Genomic DNA, 13,774 nt, shown 5'->3' with positions numbered 1-13,774 from the left:
TATAGAGGGATGAATAAATTTGTTTGTATCTAGCATTTCCCAACATTTTGTGAGAGAGAGAGAGAGAGAGAGCGAGCGAGAGCGAGTGTAATTGTCGTTAGTGAGTAGTACAGTAGTTAGTGAATTGGAAAGGTGCGATTGGGATATAAAAAGAAAATCAACGAGTGTAAGGATACATGGTTTGGGACAAGGGAGTGTGTTAGTATGGGAGGAGGTTCAATTAAAAATTCAGTTAGGGGGATTTGAAATAATACATAATTTTGTAGTCATGGATGAGAATGATATGCCAACATGTTTTTTATTAGGAATTGATTTTATGAGAATGCATGATATAAATGTGGATGTCGGGAGGGGAATTTTAGGAAAGGGCGGCAGGAAATAACGAAGGTTAAAGGAGGGGATGTGTCTAAAACTAGTTTTGTAGGTATGGTAGATATTGCAAGGAGTGAAAATGATTTGCTGAGTGAAGAGGAAATTAAGCAGATGCAAAATCAGTGCATGAAAATAAATATGTTGAGAGTGTGTGTTAGGGGGTGTAAGAGTAGGAAGTTGGCCGTCTGAGTTAGAAGTGTATAAGCTAAGTGCTAAGAGATTTGTTGTATGTAAAGGTACAGTTTATTTTTTGCATCAGGAAGGAATATGGGATGGGGAAGTGTATGTGCCAGTATTTTCGGAAGACGCAGCCGTGGGTATGTGTTTATTAGTACATGATAGGTTTGGGCATCTGGGAAAAAATAAATTATGGGAATGTATGAGAGAGAGATTGTATGTGCCTGGATCGAGTAACATTTGTGCGGATGTAGCGATTACGTGTGCGGACTGTCAGAAGGGTAAGTATCAAAGTGTGCATGCGAATCCACCTGTGTTGCGATTGCAGATGAAAGAGTTATTTGAGATGGTTGTGATTGATTGTGTGTCGTTGCCTGTGACTGCTAGAGGGCATGTGGAATGGTTGTAATGGTAGATCATTTGAGTAAGTTTGCATATGCGGTGGCGATTCGGAACAAAAGAGTGAGACTGTAGCGAGAATGGTGGGTCAAGTGATGTTGCCAATGTGTGTGTGCAAGCCGACGCGAATGTTGAGTGACAATGGGCCTGAATTTGTTGGATGGGAGTTTGAGCAAATGTTGCGTGATTGGGGCATATATACGCCGTATATGCCCAGTGCGAATGGATTGGCGGAACGAACGGTGAGAACGTTGACAGAGATCTTACGTATGATGAGTGAATGTGATAATGATTCGGATGTAAATGTTGGGCGAGCGTTGTGGGTATACAACGCCACCATGCATAAGGGTATTGGTATGTCTCCGTGTAAATATGTATTAAATTTTGAAAAGATAGTGAGACTGAGATTGGGTATATCTGAGAATGATAGGGAGGTATGGAAGAAGGCGCATGAGAGGTTTGAAAGTTACAAGGTGGGCGAGAAAGTGTTGAAAGAAGTAATCGAGAAAGGGCGGTTGAATGTAAATAAAGTGAGTGAAAAATTTGAGGGTCCGTATGAAGTGTGGGAAGTTGGTCCCAGTGGGCTTAGTTATGTTGTAGGGGAAGTATGTGTAGATGGTAGTGTGAGAGAAATACGAGCGCATCATAACCAATTGCGTAGATGGAAGGATGTAGCGGAATATTGTTGAAATCGAATGTGGGTGAACCAAGTATGCATGAGAGCTTGTGTAGCCTATGGAGGATCAGCAATTTGTTTTGATAGAGTATGGTAGAAAACGTAAGAAAGGGAAGAACGTAAGTGAACGGAGTGGTCGTGGTTGTGTGATAGGGTGTGAGTGCCAAAGTGGAAATGAGTGATAAAGCGTGTAATACGGATGAATGGAATGGTATGGATAGAACGTATAGCATATGCGGGTTTGATATAACTGAGTTGACTGAACGTGTAGGGGTTAGTGAACGGTTGGAGGTGAGCGAAAGTGTAAGAGTAAGAGAGCGTAGCAGTAATATACGAGTGATTGAAAGCATGAATGAATCGTTGCAAGAATTGGAAAGGTCAATGAGCAAATGGGATGGGTTAGTTGAAGAATTGGGGGAGGTATTTGGGAACGAGTTAGAGGATATAGATGAGATTGTGGATGAAATTGAGAGTGGTAATAGTGAAGAGGATAGCGTGAATCTGAGAGAGAATGGAGGAGAAGATGTGAATTTGAATGTTGCTAGAAGAGAGAATAATTCTGAGAGAATGATTACGTGCCCGCGAACGCGATCTAGAGGACCTGCTAGTGAGCATCCGTGGGTGTTGCGTAAGGCGATTTGAATGCAGTGTGAAAGGTGTTGGTTGGGAAATGCTAAAAAGGGGGGAGAATTATAGAGGGATGAATAAATATGTTTTTATCTAGCATTTCCCAACGTTTTGTGAGAGAGAGAGAGAGAGCGAGTGTAATTGTCGTTGTGAGTGGTTCGGTTGTTGGAGTTCATTTACGGCGCTGTCTGTCTGTCGGGAGTTTTTCGGTTTTGGGGAAGTCTTGGGCAGTTGAGGTCCAACCTTGAAGGTGAACGGGGAGTTCGTCTGTTTTTTTTTTTGGTACCAACATTAATGGTTCATGTGTGTCTTCTTTTTTTTTTTTGTTTGTTCGTTGTTGGTGGAGGGTCGGTTTAAGTTTTTGTTTTGTGGTTGTGTGCTGTGATTGGCGACCGTGGACCTTATCCATCTCCAGCAACCGAAGATCAGGGTGAGTGTTGTGTGTTGTGTTGTTTGTGGGTGTGAATTCTGCCACAGAATATTACTAGAATGTAAGAGTTTTAGCTTACAATTGCATTTTTCAACCATTTTGGTCGAGTAGAAGTTGCCCGAAGGTTGAAATTTTGGCACTTATCGTGATTTATATGAAAATGTTTCAAAATTGATAAAAGCTACAACCATGAGTTATTTTTTGTTGTATTCTACATGAAATTGCGCACATTTTCATGTATAAAATTTATGTAACGCCAAATAGAAAACGGTGCAAAAATTATGACAAGGTGACTAAAGAATTTCTGAGATTTTCAGCAGAGTTAGCACGCGTGGAGGTAAGGAAAAAGTTTTTTCAAAAATTCACCATAAATTGAAATATTGTGCTAGAGACTTCCCGTTTGTTGCAAAATGAAGGTAAATGATTGAATATCACTAGAATGTAAGATTTTTTGCTTACCAAAAAAAAAAAAAAAAATATATTATATATATATATATATATATATATATATATATATATATATATATATATATATATATATACATATATGAAATTTTTATCACACCGTGATTTTTATACAATCATGAAGCTACAAATGTCGCTAATATATATACCTATATATCACAGAATTGTCGCCGGGGAATTTATATAAGTGATAAATGATAATCATACACACCACGGCGAAAAGCCTATTCATATTGAGCCATCTTGATGGCTCATGGTTTATTTTTTTATTTATTTTGGTCGTGTCCCCACGATTCCAATTCATTTATCACTTATATAAATTCCCATATACTAAAAGGAATTTGAGGTTGAAAATATACATATATATATACACACACCATCATATAAACACATATATATTATATATATATATTTTTTTTTATTTATTTTGGTACGAATACATAACTAAAAGGAATGCAGGTGAAAAACTTTTTTTTTTGCATAAAATGAAATAATAGTAAGGGCGCGCGTCTCCCTCCACCTGTACCTCGTCATGTCGAGAGGAAAAGAATGCAAGACTCTTCAATGGAGGAGGGAGAAAACAAGAATAGAATGAAGAGTCAGGATTACGAGTGAGTATTCTGTATTGATTTTATATTTAATTTTATATTTATTACAAGTTTTTATATATCTGTATTTATTGGTGTTTTGTATATTATTTCGTTTTATGCAAAAAAAAATTTTCACCTGCATTCCTTTTAGTTATGTATTCGTACCAAAATGAAAAAAAAAAAATATATATATATATATATATATATATATTTTTTTTTTTTTTTTTTTTGGTACGAATACATAACTAAAAGGAATGCAGGTGAAAAAATTTTTTTTTTTTTTGCATAAAATGAAATAATATACAAAACACCAATAACTGCAGATATATAAAAACTTGTAATAAATATAAAACTAAATATAAAATCAATGCAGAATACTCACTCGTAATCCTGACTCTTCATTCTATTCTTGTTTTCTCCCTCCTCCATTGAAGAGTCTTGCATTCTTTTCCTCTCGACATGACGAGGTAAAGGTGGAGGAGGGAGACACGCGCCCTTACTGCAGATGGGACACCCTTCGGCGGTCCGCTGCGCCCTCCAGTGTCCCTCGGGTAGGCGCACTCCAATATGTGACCGCAGAGTGGTATTTGCGGTCACACTCCCCGATCCTGCAAAGTGCTACTTTGCAGGTGCGACAGACGAACTGGGTGTCTCTTCTTCTGCCATTCATATGACACACCCGGCACCATTTCTGCTTACGCCCTTCTATGGGCTCCAGTGTGTGATCGCCTGCCTGCTGTCAACACACAGGGTCCAATACCCGACGGGACATTGGAATGTGAGGGAGGGCGGCAGCAGGGGCGGCATCATCAAGGGCGGCGGCAGCAGTGGCGATGTCGGCAGGAGCAGAACGACCGAGGTTGGCCCTCCTAGCGACATCTGCCCTATCCTTTCTGGGCAGATCTGGAGCTCGGGGCAGGGGGCTGGTGTTGGAAGGCCACTCCATAGGATTGAAGTTTATGAGGGCATTCCCGGCCACCTTGAGAAACTGGATGTGGGACAACCTCTGGGTGTCGGAATTTTACCCACAGTAGAGGATGTAGGCATTCTGGAGGGCCAACTGAAGGAGGTATTTGAGGAGCTTCTGTGTCCACCTCCTGGTTCTCCTGGCGAAGGGATAATACTGGATGAGTTGATCAAAGAGATCAACTCCTCCCATGTGCCTATTGTAGTGCCAGATGAGAGTAGGCCATTGGACACGAAACTCCTCATACGTAACTCGGCCCTGCCGACATGTCTTCTTCCGCTGAACGACCTCTTCTTGGATGGGCTCATGACTGGTCGTAATCATGGGCACGAGTCGGACCCCCTTCCAACAGATGACGAAGACATCTCCCTTCCGCCACCACTGTCTCTCCTCTTGCCAGATGTTGCGGGTGGCTAGCGAACCTCTTGAGGACATTCGGGGCCCCATGCACCAACCGAAGGGTACCAGTGATGTGCACACCTGCTTCATACAGTTCCTGGGCCAGGGATACCGAGTTATAATAATTATCCATAAACAGGTGGTATCCCTGGTAATGGAAACGATCCACAAGACCGAAGACAGTGTCACACAGTGTGGAGAAGACCCCGGAATATACAGAGAAGTCAACGACGTATCCAGTGTTGGATTCCGTAATAAAAAATAACTTCACACCATATTTCTTTGGCTTTTTGAGGTTGTACACTTTTATGCTTAGACGTCCTTTGTATGGCATCATCCCCTCATCCAAAGAAAGGTTCTTGGAAGGAACCACGAGAAACTGGCACCGTTGTTCACGAATGTAGTCCAACACTGGGCGGACTAAGATGAGGCGATCTGGTTTATTTTGGGGTATGGCCCTTCGGTTGAAGGCGTTGAAATACCTCTCCAACGCCAGGAAACTATCACAGGGCATAATGCCGGGCACATTGGGCGTACTTAAAAAAAAATTCCGCCTCCAGTATTGCCGGACGTTGGCAGCAGGCATCATTCCAAAAAAAATGTGGAGCCCAAAAAATGCGCCATGCCCGTTAGGTTGCAGCTCCGCCATCGATACGACAACGTCGTCTGCAGTTCCTCACGGCAGTACGGAGTGTAATCTGCCGTCTCTGCAACGAGGTATTCCAGCAATTCCCGCATAAGGAAGAGCTGAATGAATTCCAGTGCAGTGAGAGGCACAGGGACGGTCAGTCCAGGTGCTGTCGTGAATGGGTGCATGTTAGGTGGGGTGGGGTCCTCCAACCACCCCTCATCACTTTCGGACGAACAGCCTTCACCTAGCCTCCGCGACGTTGTGACCTTCTACGGGCACAACTTCGCACTCCTCCCCCCCCCCCCACTGGCCCATCTCCCTCACTTTCACCATCACTTTCTGTCTCGTTCCTACCAGCCACAATCGGTGCCTCATCCTCCTCCTCAGACTCTCCTTCATAAGCACTGAAACCACTGAACTCGAGTTCACTTTCATTCTGTGGCTCTCTTACAGACATTGGGGGCAAATACTCGTCATCACTGACATCGGGCGTGATGTCCTCATCACTAGATGACAACTGCCATCAAAATGAGGACTTTCCACCTGCTCACGATCGAGCTCCAACAAGTACTCATCAGTGTCCTTTTGTTGGAGTCCTCCCAAATGTTTATGAATGCCTCTCAGGACACCCCGATGTTTCGTAGGAGTCATAAAAGGCACGGTACGGCCCTTGGTCACTTTTGGCCATGTGGCCGTACAACACAGCGTTGAAAAGATGGATCACCGTGGGTGCTTGGTCCCTCTCCAGCATCCAAGTCTAAAACGCGTCTCACACGCTCACTACCGACAGGCAATACGTGCCTTTCACGGTCCTGATGACGTTGGGACATCTCTGCACACGTCCTATTGCGTCGCAAACACGCTAACACTTGCACAAGTTCGGCAAAACACGAATGCGTTGAGAAATCGCTCTCTGACGATGCGTCGCTGATGCTTTGTAGTGCGAGAAGAAAGAAATTCGCCATGGGCAGCTGGGTCACGCTTGTAAACAAAACAACAGCGTGATCCGTGAACTCCCAGCATCCCTCAAGGCGCGTGATTTAAAATTTTTCACAAACTAGGCCTATAAGTATTTTTTCATGAATATTTAAAAAAACTTTTTTGTAGTCGACATATTTTATGTCCACTCAGCACCCAACAGACAAATTTTGTTGACGTAAAATACATCCAGTCGGCGTTAAAGGGTTAAGTAAGGACAACCCTTATCTCTCTCTCTCTCTCTCTCTCTCTCTCTCTCTCTCTCTCTCTCTCTCTCTCTCTCTCTCTCTCTCTCTCTCTCTCTCGTTCATGTTAGCGCTCACACATTTTTACAACTTATTAATTCTCTGTACGTCCTTACCTGTACAGTAGATAGTTTAAATTGATCTAATTTGACCTTCTACGAAGTGTAAATGCGCTAGTGTTGCAAATACGTTCTAAAACATAGGGACATAATAACTAAGACTTGCTTTAGTCAAAATAAAAAACACTGTTTGTTCATGAAAAAGCATTTCAGAACAAAGAGAAAGAGGCAGAATAAAGAAGTTATTAAAAAGAGGTTGAGAAGACCTCTAAAAATAGATTGGTCGGAAGGGGGGGGAGAGACAGAAATTCTCTTCCAACTCTCAATTTTTATGTCAGCAATTTACAGTATTTCTTTTTTTAAGGGTAATGTATTAGCCAACTTTTAAATGAAATTACAGTAACTTTAATTTCATTTAAAAGTTAGCTTAATAATTTGGGTGCATGATTAGGGTCATATTTAATTTTTAAACTTTGGAAATAAGCATTTATTAGCATTTTTAGAGACCCTGCCAAACTTAAGTGAAAATCCACCCTGCGCGAGGGGTTCTGTAACCTAACCTCGCGTAAGTTCGGGGTATGACTGTATTTGATAAAGATTTTAGTCATATATTTATTATAATACTAAGTATATATTTTGAATATAAAAGTTTAATAATACTTATTTTTTGTTGGTTCTATCTAACATTATTTTAACACTGAATTTTACTAGTATGTCATCATTCAGCTATTTATTATCAATCATATCATTAATTTATATATTTCACCTTCATTACGGCGCCGAATAATCCTAATGGGTTCCGGCGCTTGGTCTTCAAGACCTAAATTCATAATCAATCAATCAATCCAGGATTCCAGGAGAAATTGTAAACTTATGTGGAGGATATTTTTAAGTGTGTTGCAGAAGCTGGCCTTTTACAAATTTGTTAAAATAATTACATTTAAAGTGGGAAGTGGGGTATAAACTAATGCAACAAAATTACATGTAACCAAAAGTCTTGAGAACATACTATAGTAAATTTTAAATTTTTTTCTATAGTAACTTTAACCGGCAGGTGTACTGTACAGTATTTACTGTTGGCAATCTATCGCTCTGGTAATCACAAGGCCAGATGACTCCCAATTGCTGTACTTTATTACTAAGTTCTCATTTAAAAACTGAAGTGTTTTTTGATGTAGTAATAATATCTAGAGTATTTCAGAATTTGTAGAACTTGGAATCTGTACTCATCCTTAAAAAATGCCCCATGTCAGATTTTCTATGAAATGCCTTTAATATACCGTAAACTGTCATGTTGTTATTGTAATAACGTCTGTAAAATGATTGTCAATTTTTTTTCAGAAGTTGTGCAATGCACATCTGTAATGTAAATACCTTGATGGTTTACAAATATTTCTTCTGCTTTACAGGTATCTGGTGATGGAATTATTCCAAGTAGAGTTGATAAGTTTGAAGAAATGAATATTCAGAGTATTCTCCTTGAGAATATTCAGAAAGCTAAGTATAACAAGCCAACACCTATTCAATCAGCTGCTGTACCCATATTAATAAGTGGAAGGGATATCATGGGCTGTGCTCAGACTGGTTCAGGAAAGACTGTAAGAAAAGCATAACTAAATTTTGGTTTATAAATATATCTTTTAAATATATGTGTTGGCAATCATCATTTTAAGAATGCATGGTACTTTTAGCTCACATTTTATGCAAGACTTGCTCTTGATTTCTTGTATTTGTAAAATTTTGATAAAAAACTAAGAGTCATGAATTGTAAACTAAGTTTCCTATACCAGACTAAGAGAGGAACCTTTCAGAATTGTCATTTGGTTATTTTTGACTAATTTTCTGTTTCCTAATCTTGGCCAGATTTTAGTGAAAATAATGCAACCTAGGACAGTCAATATTCAAAGTGTGTATTACTTAAACCATTTATTCTAAAAACATTCTCTACCTGTGACCACCTATATGTGGGGAAGAAGGCTCATGAACTCCTGTTTTTCATTCTGATATTTGAATCTGAGTGTCTTGTATATTATGGTTTTGGATTAAATTTGGGGTCCTATCTACTATAATACAGGTTTTGCCCAGATAAAGAGAGATTTGTGTTCATTTTTTATAGTAATGATGAGAGCTATGGTAGGATCACAAACTTCCCAAAAAGCCCCTCGATGTGGGACCATATTGACGTCATGAAGGGCTCTTGAACCCCCAGAATGTGTTCCTGGGCTACAGTCCAAGAGTCTTAAATATTTATCATTACATATTGGTTTAGGTTAATTTTTGTGGAATTTTCCACTTTTGGTAAAATTTAATGGACCTGATGAATAGGAAAAGGCTGGGTTTATATCTGAAGCTAAGTTAAGTATATCTTAGTTTAACCAGACCACTGAGCTGGTTAACAGCTCTCCTAGGGCTGGCCCGAAGGATTAGACTTAGTTTTACGTGGCTAAGAACCAACTGGTTACCTAGCAACGGGACCTACAGCTTATTGTGGAATCCAAACCACATTATGACGAGAAATGAATTTCTATCACTAGAAATAAATTCCTCTTAATTCTTAATTGGGGGCTCGGAGAGTCGAACGCTGGGCCAACAGCGTGCCAGTCAAAAGCTCTACCACCCCTCCAAAGAAGAACTATCTGAAGCAAGAGTGGGAACAGTGGTAGGATCATCAACTACCTGATAATGTTTGGACCTTATAGATATCAGAACAATAGCTCAAGGGTGTAACTATTCTGCAGGCCTGGGCCATGGATTCCAGGGGTGGTCTGGTTCTTGGCATTATGTCCAGGTTGCCCATAATATGTTTAGGGTGGTGGTGATTGTATTCTTGTAATACTCTTTAAGTCCCAACAAGCGGGTCTGGCGTACTCTTGGGCCACTCTTGTGTTATGCCATCCCCTGTGGCATAGGGTAGGGGGCGGACTTTTGGGAGTGGGCTCTCACTTGTGCCACTAGTGGAAGAATAAACTCGATGAAAGGGTGATGATATCTTTATAAGATTTTCAGGTTTACTTAATTTTTTTTAATGATATTTGATATTGATGACTAGACTATTAAAGAATTTAGTACCCCTGGACCCACTGATGATGCCGTTTTGGCACGATGACGGCCTCTTCACCCTCCTCTGTCAACCTTTGTTTCGAAAAGGCTAGGAATCCTTCTGGTTTAATTATACTGGAACCTTATGCACCAGCACAGAACAAAAGGAAAGCAAGCAGAAATGTATGTGAAATAGGACCAGGTATATTTGAAACCTCTTATGATAAGTTTGACTTTTAATCTGGAGGATTCTAATTGTGATATTTTTAATGTATATAGACATATTGTGAAGTGTTGTGGCCTAGAGCCTAAGATATCACCCGAAGGTTAAGGGAAACTGACAGTAGAATCGGCCTCAGCAAAAGAAAGTGAAAAATTTAAAGCATTATCACATCTTGGAGGAGTTTAAAGTAGACTGCTCAGTAACATGCTTTTTGGAATCACACCAAGGGAATGATGTTTGCACCCCAACTGAAGTCGTACTCAGGAGAGAAGCTTGTAGAAGAATAGAAAGATCAAGATGTAAGTTTAAAGACTGAAGAATATCATTGGAGCCTTGGTTCCACTTCCAGATTTAATTAATACTTTTAATTCGACACAATTACCTAATGTAATAACAGCAGCATGGTTACATTTTACAATGAGGAAATATATCCCAAGACTGAGGATATGTTTTTAATGCCAAGAATATGGACATATGTTAGGGTCTTGTAGGCAGAAGCTTCAAGGCAAACCTGCCACATGTGTTACATGTAGTGAACCAGAGCATGGTGTATGTTATAAAGCAACAGAGTTATCAATCATTGATTACAGAAGTGAAATATATGGTTCATCATCAGAAGTAGCAGTGAAAATATTAAATCCAATTCACAGTAAAGGCCTAAGAATATGCACAGGAGCATTTAGATCCTCACCAGTCTCCCCCCAATCAGAGTGAATAGATTGTTTGAGTCATTGAATATAAATATACAAGTACTGTACCTTCAACAGTGAAACTACCACCCCATTGGACTATGAATAGAGTAAAGATTTGCACACACTTGAAATATTTATCAAAAAGTCACTCTTGTACCCCTGAACACCATAGACAAAAACTGTATGGTCATAGAAGACAAAAAGTTCACATATTGCAGTATATACAGATGGGTCTGAATCACAACACGGAGTAGGATATGCAGCTGTATCTCAGAAAAGACATATCAATTCTTTTTACCTAGTAATGCCTCAGTCTTCAAAGCAGAGCTATGTGCAGTTGCATTAGCCATCAAAATTATAAAGTATCTGTCAATAAATTTGTGATTTTTAGCGACTCGAGAAGCGCTATAGAAGCTGTTCAGCTAAGGAAGTGCAGCAATTATAGCGCATAAGTCGTTGCAACACACCTTGCTATCAATTAATACTCATCTCCAAGCTGTAGCGGTAACTTTCATTTTAGACAAGCAAATTTCAGTTTGCTCCATCTATCTTCCTCCTGATCTGGATTTCACTTATAATATTTATTTACTGATCAATCAGCTTCCTACTCCTGTCCCCCTCCTTGGTGATTTTAATGCTCACAACCACGTATGGGATGGGAACACATCAAATGCCAAGGGTAGGATGTTAGAGGGTATTATGGATGATCCTGATATCACTGTACTCAATAATGGAGCTATGACTTACCATAACATCTTCTCCAATACTTATTTGGCTATTGATCTGAACTTTTGCTCATCTAGTGTTCATTGATAATGAATGGTCAGTAAATGAATATCCAAATGGGAGTGACCACTTCCCAATTCATATAAAAGTAGTTAAGAATCATCCCTCTTGAGTCACCTCCCAAATGGAAGGTAGGTGAAACAGACTGGAAGAAATTTAGTGAGTGTTCTCATGGACAAGAATGTAAAATCATTTCCATCCATATCAGAGGCATCTAACAATAACACCACCTTCAACAGTGCAATTGCCTCTATTCTAACAACAGAAGGGAAGCCCTCTAGACCAGCAGTTCCTTGGTGGAACAAAACCTGCAGTAGTATGAGAAAGATCACTAGAAATGGCTACGAAAAGTATAAGAGGAGTGGAACTGCCCAAGCCAAAGTTATTTATCAACTTGCTGTGGCCAAGCAAAATAAATATTTTAAAAAAGCAAAAAGAGAGTCATGGATGTACTATATTAATGGCATTAGCTCAAAAACATCATCCAAAATGATTTGGAAGAAAATTAAAAAACTAGATGGCAAGTTTGTCCCTGAACCTCTGCCTACCCTTAAGAGGAATGGTGACCTAATCACCCAACCAGAGAGGGTCGCAGAATAATTAGGAGAACATTTCTTGAGAATATCAAGTAGTGAGAACTATTCTGTAGAATTCCAAGGCATTAGAAATGCCCAAATTTCTCTTGATTTAAGAGAAAATTATTTTCAACCATTTAATGCAAAATTTATACTGCAGGAACTCAAAGATACCATGCAGAATACCAAACCATCAGCTGCTGGTGAAGATAAAATACTCTATGAAATGCTGAAACATCTCCCAGAAAAGTCAAAGAAATTTCTTTTAGATATAATAAATGAAATCTGGGAAACAGGTATTATTCCTAAGAGCTGGAAATTATCATTAATCCTCCCTATGAAGAAACCAAACAAGGATCCTGTTTTACCCAGCAGCTACCGACCAGTAGCTCTCACCAGTTGTTTGTTAGCTGATGGAAAAGATGATTAATACCAGACTTGTATGGCACTTAAAAACAAATGAATTGCTTCTTCCATTCCAGTTTGGCTTTAAAAAACTAGATCTACTTTAGATCCCTTGCTCAGGCTCTCAAACTAAATACAGGTATTCCCCTACTTACGATGGGGTTAGGTTCCAAAAAACCCATCGTTTGTTGAAAAAATCGTAACTCGAATATGGCCTAGCCAACACTAGGGAATTAGTACCATCTATACATATACGGTAGGCTAGCCTACACTACACAGTATACTTTATACACAAATGGTATAGTAATTATTAGTGTCAGCTAATTCTGCAGGTTCAATGCAGAATGACATGATAAGTCAGTACAAAGAGAAATTGTATAACAAACAAGGCCCAGCCTGCACTTTCGTATATCATATACGGTAGCCTAGCCTACATTATACTGTATTCTATTTTCACATAAAACCGTATTATACAAACATCAAAATAACAAATGTGCATCTTTTCCATGGATCTTTTAAAAAGTTATGCTTTACTACACTGTATCCAGTCGTAAATATTCTTATATTGCTTTTGCATTATAAATTCCGATCATAGCGATCAAATGTTTTGGTTTGGGAATCTATCACGCGGTCTTTATTTCGCCGCATTCAACTCGGTTCAGATGGCATTTCTTGCTTCTATTTAGCGTAAATGAATCTCTAGATACTTTATTTATAAGGGACATGTATATTTTTCGTTATACGAAGTGTTTTTAAGTCGAAATATAACTTAAATATGTCTCGTTGTGAAATTAATTTAGCCCTTTTTTTCGTTAATAGATGACATTGGCGGCTGGCCGTTTGTTTTGTGTAAAAAAAAATTCAAGATTCCGTTCGCTATTTTCTCTTGATTTCATCATCATACTACGAGCTTTTCGTATTTATCTTTTATCGGCGTGAAAACAGCAGTAATATGTGTTCTTTCATGCCCAGTAGTTTTGATTAAAATACTTTCCAATTTTATTTGCTGTCGAGTTTCATCCATGTTGCCAGTGCACGA

At 39.4% G+C, this 13,774-nt stretch overlaps 1 protein-coding gene across 1 annotated transcript in view; it reads left to right on the top strand.

Moving 5' to 3' along the window:
- The window catches only part of LOC136843747 (probable ATP-dependent RNA helicase vasa-like), a 711,228-nt gene that overhangs the window by 307,685 nt on the left and 389,769 nt on the right, over positions 1–13,774 (top strand). Inside the window, exon 7 of the mRNA XM_067112404.1 lies at positions 8,425–8,613. Coding sequence (XP_066968505.1) covers positions 8,425–8,613 — 189 coding nt within the window. The remainder of the gene's footprint in view (positions 1–8,424; positions 8,614–13,774) is intronic.

This window comes from Macrobrachium rosenbergii, chromosome 12 (genome assembly GCF_040412425.1).
Source record: "Macrobrachium rosenbergii isolate ZJJX-2024 chromosome 12, ASM4041242v1, whole genome shotgun sequence".
NCBI classification, from domain to species: Eukaryota; Metazoa; Arthropoda; class Malacostraca; order Decapoda; family Palaemonidae; genus Macrobrachium; species Macrobrachium rosenbergii.
This window is presented reverse-complemented; position numbering and strand designations above follow the sequence as displayed.